The 18,627-nt window shown below is 45.6% G+C and overlaps 1 protein-coding gene across 2 annotated transcripts in view; it reads right to left on the bottom strand.

Annotated features, from left to right (window-relative positions):
• The window catches only part of LOC149330206 (spondin-1-like), a 144,113-nt gene that overhangs the window by 23,737 nt on the left and 101,749 nt on the right, over positions 1–18,627 (bottom strand). For both annotated transcript variants that reach the window (XM_089560813.1, XM_089560812.1), the window contains exons 6-12: positions 17,799–17,950; positions 16,270–16,527; positions 14,039–14,261; positions 8,700–8,865; positions 7,983–8,169; positions 6,525–6,726; positions 4,815–4,988 (exon numbers count right to left, since the gene is read on the bottom strand). In XM_089560813.1, the coding sequence (XP_089416939.1) occupies positions 4,815–4,988; positions 6,525–6,726; positions 7,983–8,169; positions 8,700–8,865; positions 14,039–14,261; positions 16,270–16,527; positions 17,799–17,950 (1,362 nt within the window). The remainder of the gene's footprint in view (positions 1–4,814; positions 4,989–6,524; positions 6,727–7,982; positions 8,170–8,699; positions 8,866–14,038; positions 14,262–16,269; positions 16,528–17,798; positions 17,951–18,627) is intronic.

Below are 18,627 nucleotides of genomic sequence, written 5' to 3'. Positions count from 1 at the left end.
GCAATATTGCAGCAAAAAAAAAAAGCCGAAATCTTCCACCAGCAAGACACCTTGATGTCCATAGAAAATGGCACACACTTTTAGTGGTTTGAGTACTGAAACCGAATCTTGCTGCATGTACGAAAGCTCGAAGCACTCGTCGCCTTGGGTATCCTTTGAAGCCACTGGGATTTCTCATTTTTTTTTTATTACAGTACTCTTTAATAGTCCCACGCTAATGGATCCACTGAGCTAAAATATATACTGACACTTTCGCAGAACGGCCGTGGCAGGAAGTGAGGAGCGACCCAGTTATAAAGAAAACAGCCTGAAATAAAGACTTTACGCTCAGCCAAAATTGAATTGGTCTAAAACGGACACACAGTTAAGTACTTTTAGGACTGTTGTTGAATATTTCCGAGCGTATTCTCTCGTCTTTGTTTGGTGGTCAATAAACATGCTCGTATAGAATATGGTCACTTCCCAAAGCAGCATCTACAAACTGGATTTGGTTGATATAAATCAAGAAATGGAAGTTTCTTGTGCACTTCGGGTAGGTTTTTTTTTTTTTTTTGCAGCGGTTACTCCTATGTACCTTTGCGCTGTCACCTTTCGTTAATATCGGATACCTGCCATCGAGTGACGGCGCGACCCCAAACAATTGCTGGTATATAAAAAATTAAAAAATATATATAAAAAATTGCTGAGAAGTTCCTTCAGTCCTCATTAGACCTCATCGTAGGCCAGGAAGTACGTGAAGCTAGCCGACGTTTTTTCTTTACTTCATAGTTTTGATCTTTGTGAGCAGCAATGCCTTAGCGGCATATATAATGTCTTCCGAAAATTTGACTCGCCTCCCAATTATACATATCCTGGCGCCGCCTTCAATGCTATCAGCGTTAATGAAACGCGAACAAGACAACTGAAAAACGTGCTACAAAATGAGACCCTTTGGAGCAGGGAAAACTCCGAATCAGCGCAAATTAGTTTTACATCGAAGAGGTGAAGACTGCTTCAGAAGTTTACGCTGGTCTAACGTCTCAAAGCAACTCAGGCTATCCATCTGGGGTTCAGTGCAACTGACATCGCATAGTACACAGACCTCTAAAATTTCGCCTCAACGAAATTCGACCGCCGCGGGATCGAACACGCGTCTTTCTGGTCAGCAGTCGAGAGCCATAACCACTGAGCCAACATGGTGGCTGTGTGTTTTAGAAATATTAATCAACTGAACCTCGTCTGTATTTTTTCTATAGGCGCTTAATTGATGTTTTTGTGCGGGCAGTTCAGTTCTTCTGTTAGTGTTTCATTTGACGTTGATGTTACTGTCATGAGCAGTTCGAGCGGGAACAAACTTTGCGCAGCGAAATGCTGATTTTCTCGTTTTTTTGCATTAAATTTCGGAATAACTTTTTGATATTACACGGCTAGTAGAAAACTAGCTAGAAAACAGAAAAATCTGTGCTTATAACACCTAATTACGGAGTAATCAATAAATCAATGCTCAAACTTTGTTCCCTCTAATATTGCTCATGACTGTATCTTTCACTACCAGGTCACAGCCACGTAGAGAAATGTATTGTACAAAAAAGGCGCAGCAGAAATGCTCGCATAACGAGAACAGCTTTCGTACAGTGCTGCCTATTGACAAGCATGTCAGAGTTATCTATAAGTTTCGACTGAGCAATAAGACACGAGCATTGTTTGCGCTTCAGATCCTTTAGTGCGCAGTCGGCGATTCAATGCAGACGCAAAAGCAACCCGGCCAGCAGAAGCGAAACGCACATACAAACTGAACATTTCGCATTTGGCATGGCTGTAAGCGTCTGAGCTGTGGTTGAAAGTACGCATGCATGCATCGTTAATGCATGAGTTACAAAACAGTGTTCGTGATTACCCTTGAACACACACGGTTTGCAGTCTTTGTACATCAAATATGCACAAGGGAAAGCTTCGGGGCGTTGTGGCAATATACCTACATTGCGCTTTGGCAAACGTGGTGGTAATACATTTCTTGCAAGATGCGAAGACTTTACAATAGATCGACCTAAAATGTTCGCATATACCATGTTTCAGAGTAAGGCAGAGCGTTGTCACTTCACACTAGTAATTTTACTTCGTGGTAGCGTTCTAGAATTTTTAACTCCTTAAGCCAATTTTAGCTTAAAACTCACGAACAGTGCAACAACAATGACTTCTAAAACTTAATGTAGTAATGCGGACTGGGGCTTGTGCATTTATAATCCGAGCCTGTTCGTTTGCGACAGTATGACGCATCCACCTCTTCAGTAATAATTACTGCAGGAAGACATCAAGCCCTGATTATTCGTTAATAGTTAAAAGATGTTTTGACACCACCACGAAAGGCTTGTTCACGATGGATCCGTGAAAGTTTTTCCTAGTGCCTTTTCATGCGCCCATTGTGAACAAGAATCCGCAGCGCGCCCGAAACGCCATTTAACTGTATGGGCGAGTGGTCTCGGCTTGTCGTATTTTCGACAGCGGAATTAATTGGCTGCGAACTATGACCTACCTTAAATTTGTTCTCTCTAAATACCTTAAGAATTGTTTTGGTGAGAATTCAATGCAAACTGTGTACAAGTACCTTCAGTACGAAAGGCAACAAAGTTGGAGCGTTCCACCAATGATTACTTTATAATTGACAAGCACACCTTTTCCTTTTTGCTATTTTTTTTCTTGACTTGTACAAACCAAAAATCAATTTTCCACTTTGGTAGACAAATAGCCATGAAATTGCCCTTTTCGCACCAACCGATTGTTCCCTTTAATATTTTGGGGTCGTGTACACATCAGTGCCGGCTACCCACTGAAGCTTACGGACACGAGCGGTTGCCTAAAGACCTCACGCACGTTGTCGTGACGTCAGCGAAAATACCCCAGCCCCACTTCTCCAGTTCATTTCTGACTGCTTTCCAAACGCTAATGGGAAAAAAGAAACACATCGTACGTCTCTCGTTCCGGCTGAATTGTGAAAATAAACATCTCTTGCACCACTGTAGCGATTTTTCAAATGCTATATTACTGCAAAAACAAAAAGATTAAAGATATTTATCTAGTTTTGACAGAATGCTAGTGCCTTTCTTTCGTTCTTCTGAGAGACACTTCTATATTCGACCGTCACATCACACGCATGCGGGAACCCTGAAGCTGGTCCGGAAACAGGAAGAATGTTTTAGCGGGACAGACAAAAAGAAAAAAAACGAAAAAAAAAACGAGGCGAAGTATTTAAAGGTACCAGCAAAAACTAAAAAGGAAAAAAAAAACATAAGCGCTCCTCTTCTAATGCTTCGTGACATACTCTTAAGAGCTCTCTCCGGGCTTTCTGTCGGATAAAATTACGCGTTCCAACCGCGCAGTGGCCGAAATATTCCCTGCGACATTATCCCAGGTGCGTTCAGACAGGGTACTCATCCGTCATACGGACGCAAGCACTTTACGTTCCGCTCTTTCAGCTTAAAAAACAAACAAAAACAAAAAGCACTTGTTGGGAGTGACAAAAATAAAGGCGCGAATTTAATTGTTTTTCCACTGAACAGTGTACTCTCGCTGAAACCCCAACCATAACGCGAACAAATTATCAAAAATGAAAAGAACTAGGTGCTCAAGCTGTTATACCTCTCATATTTTTTTACTTAGTTCGCTTAAAGAAGAAAGAAACTTAATTTTGTCGGCTCAAACGCAGTGTAAAGGCGGTTTCCCGGGGAGCGCGGTTAGCGGCGGGCGACGTGTTTGCTTGTCATGTAGTTGTCTGCGTTAAGGCCTTCGCTCGAATGGGTGTTTAACGTCAACCGCTTGCGGGCACGCCCATAGGAGGCTTAGAGCGTATTGTCGTGCAACCTTGAAAGAGATCACGCTGGATGGCGCCAAAGAGCTGCGTGAAAAGAAGTGGAGGAGCCTGCGGAAGTTCGCTGTGGCGACTTCGGCTCTAAGAAGCTGGTCGCTCCGCTAACAATGTACTGGATCATTCGTGCTGGCTTGCGTTTGCGAAACTGGATGCTTTTGTTAAACTCGGGGTGCTGAAGAAAACGACAGGAACGGTAAAAAAGAATTCGACTAAGATAACACCGACAGTATTACTGAGGACTGTGAGAGGTTTAACCTTGACAATATATATCACCTAAGACCTTACACAGCTTTTACAAATAAGCTTTTTGAATTAGAAGAGCGCTTTTTCTTCATAGAACTGTCAGCAATGTAGTACATCAGAAAAGAGCTAAGACATGCTAACTAACAGGATGGTTAACTAATACTGAACAGCAAACTTTTAAACCTTCGCTTTTAAGCTCCCAATTATTGAAAGGGGTGTAGCTCACGATAAGTAACATCCATGTCAGTTTTAAGAACTTTGTCAACGCGGTTACTCTCGGCGCTGTGGCCCAACAAGTCCTGGCTAAATCGCGCAAAAAAAAAAAAAAATATACACGAGCTTTCGAGAAGCTTGCAGGCAAGGCAACCTCTCCAGTGGACGTAACCTGGCGAAACGGCCAAGGGTAACTGCGTCTTCGAAATTCTTAAAAACTAATACGGGGATAACTTAGGGCGGGCTACACGCCTCTCAAAATTAAGGAGTCCAATAGTAATAGCTAAAAACTTAGCTATCCGATATTAGTTAACCATACTGGTAGTCAGGACGTCTTAGCTGCATTCTGATGTACTACACCGCTGAAACTGGTATGCCGAAAAAAGCGCTCTTCTAACTTCCGCTTCTAAAATATTTTTCGGGCCAAGGCAGAGTACACTCTAAGCTAAAAACAGAGATAAAAGTGGATAGGTAGCAGAAGAAGAGCCAAAGTGTTGTGCTTAGGAGGGCTCACGTGATATTGTGACCTCGCACATTTTGTTGCACTCCGCGTATCTCTCGAAGCGGTTCCTGTTGCCGCGACATCCGCCGTAGACGAACTGCAGGCACATGCGCTTGGTCGAGTCGTAGTACCAGCGCGGGAAGTAGCCGCGGCACGGTCCGATGTCCTTGGGCAGCAGGCAGATCTCTGCGCATGCGCACCAGAGGGAGCAATTCACGATGTCCGCACACGTACCCGCGCTCCAGTCGGAAACATCAGTGAAGGCAGAAAAATCGAAGGAAACGCTGTGGTTGCACTCGACGATTTCCGACGTAAGCCTCAGGGTGGCCTCATAAGCGACCACCCCGGTAGCATGCATGGCAAAACAATTCTTGAAAATAATTAAATATCTCCAAATACTGTTCACAAAATCAATGACTTTACTCTGCCGACAAGTAATGCTCTTATTTTTAAATTGCTTGATATTTTTCATGCATACAAAGAATGAAAGCAAACAGGAAAAAGAATAAGCAAATTATCTTATCTACACTTATCTAACACTTATCTAAAGCAGCCATATTACATTTCGGAGAGTCTCGATAACACGAAAAAGATTAATAGTTATCAATGCCGCATTAATGTATTTAAGTATTCGTTTTTCCCTAACACAGTCCTGGGCTGGAATAAGCTTCTGAATGATGTGGTTTGTGCACCTGATTTCGAAAGTGTTGTTGAAGCGATAGTCTGATGTATTTTTTTTCCAGGTCTCGTGTGTTTACCAGCACTGTGCCATCACTCATACTAGTTGTAAACTCATTTAGTCTTCTTTTGCTATGTTGTGTTATCCATGCTGACATGTTTTCCAATATCTTCTTTGCATGTGTTATTGTATATAGTAATAACCCCCCCCTACAATAATGCCTCATGGGCGCTGTAGGTACTTTCAATAAATAAATAAATAAATAAATAAATAAATAAATAAATAAATAAATAAATAAATCTTCCTAGAGGCGAAGCACACATTCTTTCATCTTCCAGCGAAATTTCCCCCCAGCCAGCGAAACCCCCCCCCCCCCCCCTTTCTCCAGTTTTCTCACGTGAACCGATGCAAATCTTGCAAAACGTTTTAGCGAAAACAGGAACAGAATACGACAAAGACGACGCACACACACAAACACTATAGCACTGTGTGTCGCCGTTCTCGTGGTCTGTGTCTGTCTGCGCAAAAATGTTGCCCAAGGTCGATATGCTCCAAATGTCCAATAAAGAGGTTTTAATGAAGCCATACCAGGAATTCGAGACGTGTGCTTCTAGCTTCCTTGGGTGCCACCATGTGGCGCATGGCTTTGGAAGTTTAAAAATAGCGCGTTGACATCATATGTGATATAAGAAGGAAAAGTAATGACCGAGTGGCTACAGAACAGAAAGTGATAGGCTCCTAGTCTTAGTGGCACTGGCTGGTAATAAGGTTTAACTTCTCCCCGTTTCCAGTAATATACCACTGCAAGTTGTCATTATACAGTCGAAACTCGTTACAACGAAATAATGGGTATAACGAAGGAAGTACGATTCCCCTTCAAAGCTCGGTCAACACGGGCTATAACAAAGCTGCGGCTATAACGAAGTAATCGCCGGACACCTCTAACTCCGTTTTAACGAGGTTCAACTGTATTCCCGAATGCTGCAGAGAGCTACAGAAGGTACCGCTGCCGCAGTAGGAGGAGAAGAACTCCGTCCACGCACCGTACGCCTCCTGGCTGTCGATCTTGCAGTCGGTGTTCTCGGCCATGCAGGGGGCCTTCTGTATCTGCTCCACATTGCACATGGCCATGGCGGCCGCCATCGCATTGAGGTAGGCTCGCGTGCGCACCTTGATCCCCTTGCCACAAGTGGCCGTGCAGGGGGACCACTCGGCCCACTGGGTCACCGCGCAGTTGGGGTCCAGCTGCGAGTTGCCATCGGGAAAAGGAAACGCAAAAAGCGGCTGGAGGGGAAGATCACTTCTGAAATGCATTGTCAGCAGGAGTGTTCTGCAGTTCAAGCAATGCCATCTTTAAAAAGAGAGCCATGTGGCCTGTAGACACGTTGTAGACGATAGACATTTACTGAGGCTAATAGAGTAGCCGTCGCCTGTCGTAATAAAAAAACTTTTGTGTCCGCCTAACATTCTTTATAATTACTATGGATCAACTAATCGAAACTGAAGTTCTACTGGAGGGTTAAATGTGACGTGGGTGTCGCCAGAAGGCGGATTTGATATGCATGCTATACGTTACAGTTGTCCACTGACCAAAGGCAAGCATTGGGATGTCGAGATGCCTTGGGCTTTTGTGAAATAAAGTTAAACTAGCATTGCCATGTAGATCAGTTGTTATTTCGAGAATAAGAGCCCAAAAATCAAAGCCAAATGTATAGTTGAATTATGCAAATGATTGGATTATCATTCATCTTTGCCAGTAGAGAAGCGAAGAGCGGCGTATTGTTACTCTGATCTATAGGCATGACTTTCAACATCTGTCATTGTGGAAACTTACATTCCTAAAGATCTTTTACACGGGGCATAGAGGTTAGAGACAAGCTGTTGCTTCAAAGGTACGCAGTGATTTTGGCGTTCAAGATCTGTCCTTGTCATGGCCTGTAGTTTTTTACCCCGTACATTTCTGGAAGCCCTTGTTTGAGCACGCGTTGCACTCGTCGCGTTAGACGCTTGGCGAACGGTACGAAGAGGGGTGTTGTTGAGGAGCAGTTCCACGTTTATAAAGGGGGGGGGGGGGGGGGCACTGACCACCTCTGGCGCATTCATACAGGTGGGCATGACGCTTGACGAAAGGAACAACCCCTCTTACGGCAACTGGGCAACACGTTCAAAGATGGCGCTGTCATGCACATTACCCGATAACGTGAGTATGCGTGTAGCTTTATTTTGTTTATGGTAACACCTAACGTCGACTGATTTATGCATAATGAGGGGTGGTGGGGGACCCCCACTGGCGAGTCCTTGCAGGTGGCATGACGCTTGAACGGTACTACATTCCTAAGGCGATTGTGCAACGACTTCAAGGATGGCGCTGTCATGCACCTTATCCGATAACGCGAGTATGCGTCCACTTGTTTTGATAACGGTAAGACCTACGGCCGACTAATCTGTCTATAATACTGCGTTGCTGAGCGGCAGTTGAGAAGAGCGGACGACACACTGACCACCTCTGGCGCGTCCTTGCAGGTGGGCATGTCGGCGACGCACATCTCCTTCTCCATGAGGTCGAGCGTGCAGCGCTTCCTCGCCATGTGCTGCTTGTACTTCCTCTGGCGGATGCGCACCCCTTTGCCGCAGGTGACGCTGCACTCGCTCCACTCACTCCACGGCGTCGTCTCGCAGCTCACGCCCCTGCAGCGATCAAGAGAGGATATCTCACACTGCTGAACTGCAAGGTCGTACGTGGGCCACAATACGACACCCTATTATTCGCTCGCAACGCCGACAACGCCGACGCAAGACTCTTTTGGTAACGAGGCCGATAACGATATCGCGTCAAAATATCTTTAGAGATTCTATGGCCTGCCTATAGAGTTCTGTCCATAAAGCCTATAGGTTTTCTATAGACAAATCTTATGGACTAGTCTATGGACATTACAAACCCTAAAAACAGTCTACAGACAATCATGGATTTATGAACCCACAATTTTAGTTGACTTCTGTCTATAGAGAGTTTATAGACTACGATTAGACACAAAGAAATATCTATAGCAAGGCAATAGAATCTGTAAGAAGTCTATAGAACGTCTACAGACCATTTTTATAAGGGGCAACCGCATAGCAGTGCTCACGCAACTAGTATTCAGCAAATGGCTATAGATTAGAGTTCTTTATTTAGTTGAGCACTTTTAAAAGAGCTGGCTCGTCTACGACAAACTCACCCTGCGCAGTCGATCTCGCACACCTCCCGGTCGGCCAGCTGCGTCTTGCAGCTGAACATGAACGCCTTGTCGCGCATGATGAAGTTTCGCGTCCGCGTCCTCACGCCCTGGCCGCACGTCACACTGCACGGTCCGAAGCTGGACCACTCGGTGACGGCGCACTCGGCTGCACCCAGACCCGCCGAGAGAGGGTTGTGAACCCACGTTAGGCTTAGCGGGTTGAGAATGATGCATGCGCGGCACATCAGATACCATAGACAAGCACGTGAATCTCGCCAACAAGCGGTAAATAACTTGTAACTGAGTTTATTTATTTGTACATACTATCGGTCCAACCTGGACCAAGATAGGAGAGGACACAACATCAAACTTGTGGCATACGCAGACTAGCAGGAACAAGATGCAGTCAATACAGTACAAACAATAAAACAGTGTTGACAAAATACAGTCATAAAATACAGGTGAAAAATGGCAGGTAATAAAAGTTTCTCTTTATATACTTTATTGCTTTATATGTTTAGCAAGACGGACGGAAAACTGTTCTCGAGATTGCGCATTTACAACTTCGTTTGGCAGCCCATTCCATTGGGACGCTGTTACAGTTTTTTTGTCTCATGCTGCTTCGGCGTCGGTCTCAACAGCCAAACGAGGCAGTGACGTATAAGGGGCGTTCAGATCACGTGAAGCATAGAAATCCAGCAGTATCATTGCTGCTTTCTTCATATAATTTGAGTGAACTCTTATATTTAATCCCGCTCAAGCGTTGGACTGACACAAAGTGAACAAAACGCGACAAATCGCAGTCACGTGAATGTATCTTGTACTACACAGCCGCCGTTCGGTATTTGGAACTACGTCACCGCGGTGGCTCAGCGGTTATGATGCTCGGCTCATGACCCGAAGAACGCGAGTTCAGTCTCGGCCACGGCGGTCACATTTCGATGGAGGAGAAATTCTAGAGGCCCGTGTACTGTGCGATGTCAGTGCACGTTAGAGAACCCCAGGTGGTCGAAATTTCTGGAGCCCTCCACTTCGCGTCCCTCGTAGCCTGATTCGCTTCGGGACGTTAATCCTCACGAATAAAAAAAAAAACGGTATATGGAATCGAAACCGAAACGACACGAGAAAAAAATTACAAGTTAATCAGTTGCCGTAGATGAATTCCACGTCATGACTAATGTATAGCTCCGTCCAGCGCATCACTCCAAAGAAAAAAAGTATGTATCCAAAAATTTGGTGTCCACTCCCTTAAGGCACGTAGTAATACAATCGCCTTGCCTTGTCTCGTCTGAGTAGTTTTCAGGCTGCAAGGTGCCACGCTTTAGTAGCACGTTATTACATCCTGTCTCAGTTCGGCCGCGGGGAAAATTTATGCGCGAGAATTAATGAAGCCGGGAAGAGGGGTGGGGTTCAGATTTCATTCAATCTACGTCAATTAGGAACCTAAGTCGATGTGACGGCCCAAAAGCGAGCGGCTGCGCCGCTGCGCGCTGTAGCACGAAGGTAATCATCCAGGGGATTATGACAGGGATTAAGCTCCGCGCGCGGCCGTGGCGACAGCTTGCGCGCTCCTGTCGCGCTAATCCGCTCGTTGTTGCGGTGTACCTGGGACAATAGCGTCGGGCATATTGTAAGAGCGAACTTCGTGATGAATAGGGAGCAGGGCTGGCTCTAACGGAAATCCTAATCCCCAGTCAGTGTTTTTTTTTTGCTTTTCCGGCCTCAGAGTAACGGATGAAAGAGATTTGTATGCACAAAATCCAGTTATTTTTTTTCCTGTTTCGGCAAGGTATAGGGAGCGCCACAAATGTGTTACGGCATTTGTAAATGTTCTCACCCGTACAACGGGGTCAAGTATTGATTAGTAACCGGCGTGTTATGCAGTGATGTTTCTTTCGGGGATTTTTTCCGCTTTTTCTCGAAATTCGAGAGCCCAATTTGGCGAAATAATTTTTGGGATGTTTCATAGAATATTAACCACTGAAATGGTGATTTTTTCTTCTAATTGACGGAGTTTTCAAGATGATGCAGGGAAAAGGGCCTGAAGTAGGGAATTTTGGGTCTACTTGAGAAAATTGTCGGTTATGGTATGAAACATCACTGACAGTATTTCATGAAGGGGAATCTAAGAGAGGAGGTATAACTGGCTCATATAATCGGCTATTTTGAGTTCCGATTTGCTCAACAAACTCTAGCTCACTTGTGCATTGCGGGGTTTAACGCCCCGTAGTGACTCAGGCTACAATCGACGCTGCAGTGGAGGGCTACAGATTAGTTTAGACCCCCTCGGGTTCCTTAACGTGCGCTGACATCGCACAACACGCGGACGTTTTTGCATTTCGTTTCCATCGAAATTCGGACGCCACGACCAGGATCGAACCCGTAACCTTGAGATCAGGAGCTGAATGGCAAAGCCAGCGAGCCCTCGCGGTGGGTGCGTGTGTGCTGACTTGAAATAAATATTGTTGCCAAAAGTTCTTCCCATATTACGTTCTTCATTTCTTGCTGTCTCAAAATGCTGGTTACCCGGTACGGCTTCGAGGGGTTTAATTAATTTTTTTTATTTCCTTCTTGCTGCATGTAATTTACAGTTAGTGCGGCTGAGAATATCTAAGAGTTTTAGTGCGAGACAGCGTAAGACTGGAGTCAGAAACTGATTACGGCGACCAGCACTGTTTACCACACTTAGAACGACGCGGTAAACAGTTCCTTCCGTGTCAGGTTTCAAGAAAAGACAATTTTAATCTGAACCCGTGGTTCACTTACTTATTTTGACGATAAGTCAGAAACGGCGACTCCCAGAAACGTCGCTATGATTCCTGTCATCGCAACCTCCAGTATTCTTTCGGCTCTCTCGTGCTGCTTTGGACCCCAGCTCGCCGCGTTGGCCTTTCGGAAAAGCTTTTGCCCCGTTATACAGGCCCCTACCGTATTTTACGACAAGTGGCTCCAGTGACCTACGACATTGTGCCCTTGCATCTCGCACGCCATACCTCCACACCTCGCACTGAGACGGTCCATGTTGCACGCCTCAAGCCGTACTACACGGACCCTGGTTTGGACGCTAGTACGCACCGGGACGGTGCTTTTCAGCCGGCGGGGTAGTGTTACATTAGGCGGTGCATGCACTGATATGCGCATAAGGAAGGACGAAGACGCAGCTCGTGAGTTTGTGGAGAAGACGACGGTCGAGCAGTGTCGGCTGGTGCCTGCAGTAAACGCCTGTCGTTTGAAAGCCCTGTCTTCCGTGTCCGCTCTCTGCGATCCCAAGCGGAACTACCCCGTAACAATATATATCTTTTTTCGTTTCTTATTCAGTTCAAGCCACCGAGCGCACCGCACATTTCAGAAACACCTCCACAAAGTACGCGAGTTTTAAATTTTGTGGTAAGGATTGAAACCTAGGCGAAATGATAACAATTTTAGGAACACATCTCAATCTCTGGAACTTTTTGATCGAGGGTATTTGGAAATCCTTTTGCTCTATCGGTGGCCTCTGTTTTTGGTGCTTGAGTCGTCGCTGTGCATTTTTCCTTGATTCTTTTTGTCGGAGTGGAAAACAAAAACAGACGTGAATCAAAAGACGGAAAAAAGAAAAACCATGAAGGAACACAGTTCGAAGAAATTCAGTCAGAAAGCTATTGCATGTTCTTACCGGATATGTTTTCCAAAGATGCTTGAAAAGAGCACAAGGGAAGCAAATCAGCGCCAGTTCAAAAGACCATGTTCAAAAGAGAACGTTTTACTTGCTATCTCCGTTCACTGAGAAAGAAATCGATATGATTGATGCGGTGATCAATTTTACGATAGCCCGTAATATGGATCAACTTTAGGCCGATGTTTCTTCGGCAGTGCCGCAGCTTTTTCTTTCTTTTTAAGTCTTGCCTCCCGTAGAGCATAGAGACACCTATTTTTCGCACTTTATTCTTAAGCACCCATTTTGCTCTTCGAGCAGCACATCTTTGCAATGATCCAAGAACCTATTGTCCTGGGCTAAAGTACGTACATATTATCTCCTCTCCATGCAAGACAACCCACAGCCAGAGAAAAGATGTCTTCTTAAACCAGCTGCTTTGCCAGGAGGTGAAGACATTGCGAATGTATTCAAAATTCTGTGCGCTGCTAATGCCATTTGTAGGTAGGTGTTTTGTTTGTACACGGAAGACAGTGGGCGCACAGTGGGTAAGCGCACAGTTGGAACCTTTATGCTTGTAGCTGAAAGACGAGCTGTTTAAATTTGCGTATAGGCAACACTACTATACGCTCACTTTAAAGCTGAGGCTGGAAAGGACATAGTTTACGTCGCTTCGAAGCGTATTCCAAGAGAACACGTGGTTTTTCTTCGTGGAAGTAGCGTATTCCCAGTTTCAGCGGACAGAGTGGAGTGACCAACACAAAGCCCCAAAATGGTGGTCACTTATAGCTCACTACTGCTCTACGATCTCGGCCATGTGGGATTCCACTGAAGATGCACGTAACAATTAACGTTAGGAGTAAGATACAAGTATGAAAAAGTTACAAGACTTCTCTGTTCGAGTCTCCTGCTCTAACGCATCGGAAATTAAAGTACGTGATGGAAGTCGGGCTGAATAGGTGGCACACTCACCTCATTCTCTGAATTAATCATTTCTAACATATCCAGGGAGATTAGTATCTGTGTTTGTCGCGTCAAAAAAGGTGATATTCCTTTCTTTAAACATGTGCTTCAATCAATCAATCAATCAATCAATCAATCAATCAATCAATCAATCAATCAATCAATCAATCAATCAATCAATCAATCAATCAATCAATCAATCAATCAATCAATCAATCAATCAATAAATCAATCAATCAGTGCTGCCTCTGTAAACTTGCGGTTGTAACGATCAATGAACGCTTGCAAAAGTCACCATTTGTAGTGTTATTTGCAGGAACGAAAATAGGAGCTAAACCTTGAAACAATAACTCCAGATGGTTTTCGAAATTATTACGCATCACGCCCAACAATTCTGGACAAGATCATTTTCGAACGGGAAAGAGTTTATGAACGCAAGATTTTTTAATAGGTTGTAAGAATTCAATATACCAATCAATATACCTGCAGATTTCTCGTCGGCTGGCTTGCATTTCTGTTCTATTAACGTTTTTGCTACCATCAAAAGCGTTGCCCATTGGTTTTATATGGCAGTGCTAACAGATCGGTGCGGGCGATGGAAACACTGTAACAGAAAGATTTTACTACAAACCGGAAGAATGGGTCGTTACCTTCAATCTTTCTATGCCAGTACATTACAGTCTTCCTGTTCTCAAAATTTCTGTCCAAGAATGCTGGACATGCGAGCGGGGAAGGTACTCACGCCTCTGGTCGATGGGCGAGGGTGTTTCTATCGGGGCGGGGGTGTTGGGTTCGACGTCTTCGTCGCACGACTTCTCGTAGATTCGCTGCCGCGTGACCGTCAGGCGAGCCACGGGCTTCATGGGCGCCCCTGTGGGGTCGTAGAAGGGCGAGTCCGGGTGGTGGGGGTGACTCGACGTGATCTTCTGGATCCGCTGCTGGGGGGATGTGGCTTCGCGCTGACCCTGGGTGCGATTGATGGGAAAACGGTGAGAGCCAGACGAATATAAAAGACAGTCATGACTGGTGGCGCGCAGTCTGCTCATGTTCTTGAATAACACCATCTGCCGGGCTAGTTGGTTGTGATCCATATGTATCAGCAGCGCGAACACCACACAGGAAGAAGGAGAAGATAGTACAGAGCGCTGAGCTTGCCACTTTTATTTGAGCAAAAACTTTACCCGCATTTATATACTCACACCGGGTAAAAGCCCACCAGGGCCATTCGTACACACTCAACCCTGTTTTTCCATTTTTTCCGTCTTTTTTGTCATTCGTGCACACTCAACCGTGTCTTTTTTTCCCATTTCCTTTTTTTCCGCATGTCATTCGTGCTTCATTTCATGCAACGCATTGTACAGTGTGATTCTTGTTATCTTTTGATGCCATGGACATCGTGTGGGTCCCAGTTCGATCGCGCGCCTTGCTTACTCCCCCTGGTGGGCTTTTACCTGGTGTGTGTATATAAGTGCGGGTTCAGTTTTTGCTCAAATAAAAGTTGGAAGTTCAGCGCTCTGTACTATCTTCTCCTCCTTCCTGGTTTGTGTTCGCGCTGCTGATACATCTGCTGATGTTGCATGATATCGTTCGGGGATGCCCGCTAGCGATAAGAACGATTGTAATATCCGATTCCTTCCAAGAGGTCATGATTAATCTGCTTTTTTTTTACATGGCCGCTCTCCTCATTCGCTTTCCTCCTCGGCGGAAAAAAATTATTAAAGCGAGAGCATCACATGGCAATGTTACGTCAGCAAAAAGTGTCCGCAATTTTATACGCATGATTACGCGTTTTTCTGAAGACAACTGTGCGAAAGTGTGATTGTGACATATAGTGTGTGAGCTGTGCGATGTCAGTGCACGTTAAAGATCCCCAGGTGGTCGAAGTTATTCTGGAGACCTCCACTACGGCACCTCTTTCTCTCTTTCTTCTTTCACTCCCATCTTCCTCCCTTCCCTAACGGCGCGGTTCAGGTGTCCGCCGATATATGTGAGACAGATACTGCGCCATTTCCTTTCCGCAAAAAACAATTTACCATTTTTTTTAGATGTGTGATAAAATGTTGCCGTGGGAAAGATTTGGTTGTTGAGGTATAATTACATAATTAGTTAAACGCGAAAAAAGTACACCTAGACATCAAAACAGCCATGGGCGTCGATATAGTGCATGAACGTCAGAAAAGCCACGAACGTCGATATAGTTTGTGGCAGTTTTACTTTCGAACTGCTTGAATGCGGGTCGCCGCAGTGACCTCAAAGAACTTCTTCGTCGCAGTAGCGTAAGACATTCGCTTGAAATTTATTAAGGTATGAGAAGGCATGCACGCTTCATCCGCTGGTGACAGTACAAGTCAACTTGGTTAGGAGGCAGTGCTACAGTATTCTTTTTTTTTTTCGAAAAAAAAACACATCCCGTAAACTTTTGCTACCGATAACCATGTGCAGTCGTTGTCAAAAGTAAACAGCCCAAGGGATCTGCTTCTGAGCCCTGCAGCGCGGCTCCTCTTCCATACTCAAGGACCCTAATCTCACGAAGACGGGAGGAACTTAAGTCCTCAGCCATCCCAAGCTTAGGGCTGTCAAATGTGTTTGAGAGCCCCGATAGACGGGTTGGAAGTTTGCAAACCCTTTGGGCTGTATATTTCTGACAAAGACTGTACATATGACTATGTGGAAAAGATAGAGAGAGAAAAAAACTTTATTATTTGAAAGCAATTCGGATCACGACGCTGCGTCCCCGCACGACCGCACTGCCCTCAAGTGCTTATGTTCCCAAGGAGCCATTCCTTGTAACGCGTGAATGTATGCACATAAAACGCGGAAGGCGTTTTTTTACATTGGCTAAAACCACTTCAGAAGAAAGGTCGCATCGACTGAGGTCGTGGAGCGTCAGGTCCGGTCAAGGAATTCTAGGCCTAAGTGGCTGTCACACATTGTAGGCCAGTATTGCGCTGGCGGGGAAATCCGTGTACTCACAATGACGTACGTGACGCCCTCGCTGGTCCCTGCGTCCCACGGGTAGAGGTTCATGGTCTTCTCGGTGATCCAGGAGCAGTTCTTGAGGCATAGCTCCAACGAGCTGACGCCCACGATCCAGTCCGGGCTTGGACCCAGCATGGAGAGAACAGACATCACGTGGTGCTTCTTGTCCACGCGGAACACGGCGAACGTCTTGCCGTTCACGTTGGGGTACCACAGCCCACGAGCCTTGATGATGGTCCTGATCTTACCCGACTGCGCGTCCGCCCGGAAAGGAGGTAAAAGAGAAAGGCATATTTCGAATATACAAGGACTCCATGCTCGATATACGACTACACTCAGTAACAACATTTCTTGGCGGCGTTGCGAGGGCTACAGAGCCGAAACATGTCTTGCTGCACTACGAATTTAGTTCCCGGTTGCAGTTAATAGCTTCCTCTGTAAACATGCTATATACGTAACACTCGTTATTTAAGGCCTATTTCTAGCACAGCTGCACATTTTCAACGTTAGAGAGTCATGGAAAAAGTTTCTTTAATTGCCATCCAGTCATCCCCTACAAGTTGCCCGGCCGCCATCGCATACTGCCACCTTTTCTGCTTCATTTTTCTTTCGAGCAGCAACGGACTGGAACGGCCTACTCCATGACGTCGTCAACATCGCTTCGTCCTCTACTTTTCAAGAACATGTAGCCGATCACCTTCACTACTAAATAATATTCCCTGTTTTCTTTGCTCATTTCATTAAAATCCAGCCCCTTATATAATACCCGAGATACAAGGGGGCCTTGTAAGAAAAATAAACTGAACTGAACATCTGTTTTGGCACATACGGTTACAACAAGCTTTCATAGATGGCGCCAGCTACACTAGCGACGGAGCGAAGCAATCCAGCTGGGAGCAACCATCCTTGCAGCTTTCTCTTCCTTGCCTAGAAGAATTGTCGCCTAGTATAGACTAGACATTACAGAGAGAAGACGACTGAGGGAAGGGAGCAGTTTTATTGTGAGAGAGGGAGTGAGGTCACGTCTGATTTCTTTCTGATCTTTCCTTGGATAGGTTGCGCGCTGCAGAGACAATTGCAGAGATCGGATCAAGGGAAACTCATTGTACCGTATCATTTATGCAGATAAAAAAGTGATAACGTATGCGATAAACTCGTCATTTATAATTTCACATAAACCCTTCAAATAAAGGAAGTGCGGGCTAAAGCTGCCACGAATGGGATCATGGCAGCTCTCACCGACTCGTACCCTCCATACCTATTGTGTTCATAAGAACTTTCTGAAGTCGATCCTCTGCATTCTTTTTTCTCTGTCAGTAAACGGAGCAGACGGGGACATCTGTGTTGACGTTTAAAAGCAAGAGTGAATGAGCGAACTAGGAGAACAACTAAGCGAACTAGGAGAACAAAAAATTTTATATGAAAAGAAATAAATAAAAAGAAATGTTAAAAAGTGCGGCCTGCCACTCCATGCGGCAGCGGGGGAGTGGTACATTAATCACTCTGTGGACTGACAAGCTCACCTCCGCCTTGAGCTCCGACTCGAGCTTCTTGGTGGCTCCGTGCTCAGCTACGCTTTTGACTCCCTCGGAGGCGAAGCCCTCGTACTCCCACATCTTGAAGTCGGCCGCGTGCGAGGCACCGATTATGTCCGAAAAGTGGGTCAGCCACTCGTCTGCGACACGTGATAGCACGAGGTAAAGGGAGACAGTCAACACGGGGCACAGTCATCGGTCCAAATGACAGTCTTGTTATTAATGGTTGGTTCGGCGCCGAGAGCCAGCCCAGAGATACACGTACACATTGCACCTACAACGGCGAAGCCTTCGACTCGCTACGCGACTCATTAAACACGGCATGACGGATGGTTTTTTAGAGCAGCCCGACCGGCCCCCAGACTCCCTTAGGAGGTGACGCGTCTTCGAACCCTCCGAACGAATGCGTGTGTCTGTGTTCCGTGAACGCCGCGAGATGGCGTGCGCCTACACGCCAACGACCCCTCTCGTTAGGTAGAGATAACGCGGAATTGATGCTTAGCATTCGTCGACCTCTGCGGAAACCTTTCGAATATTATATAACCCGTTTTAGAGAGAGATAAAAGGAGGAAGAGGGAAGGCAGGGATGTTAACTAGAAAGGTGTTCTGGTTGGCTACCTAGCTACCACACCTCACTGCTACCTCACTGCGTTGTTACGCAACGCAGTGAGGTGACGCCGAAGTTAACCAGGCTCATAGAATATTTTAAACTTCTTTTTGTGTAAATTTTGTATATCTTGTATATAGCGTCACATGGGCTATGCGGACGCCGTAGTGGAGGGCTTCAAATTAACTTAGACCCCCTGTGGTTCTTTAA

This window comes from Amblyomma mixtum, chromosome 9 (assembly GCF_055824585.1).
Source record: "Amblyomma mixtum isolate Tamu chromosome 9, ASM5582458v1, whole genome shotgun sequence".
Classification (NCBI taxonomy): domain Eukaryota; kingdom Metazoa; phylum Arthropoda; class Arachnida; order Ixodida; family Ixodidae; genus Amblyomma; species Amblyomma mixtum.
Note: the sequence above shows the minus strand (reverse complement) of the source record. Positions and strands in the feature narration are given on the sequence as shown.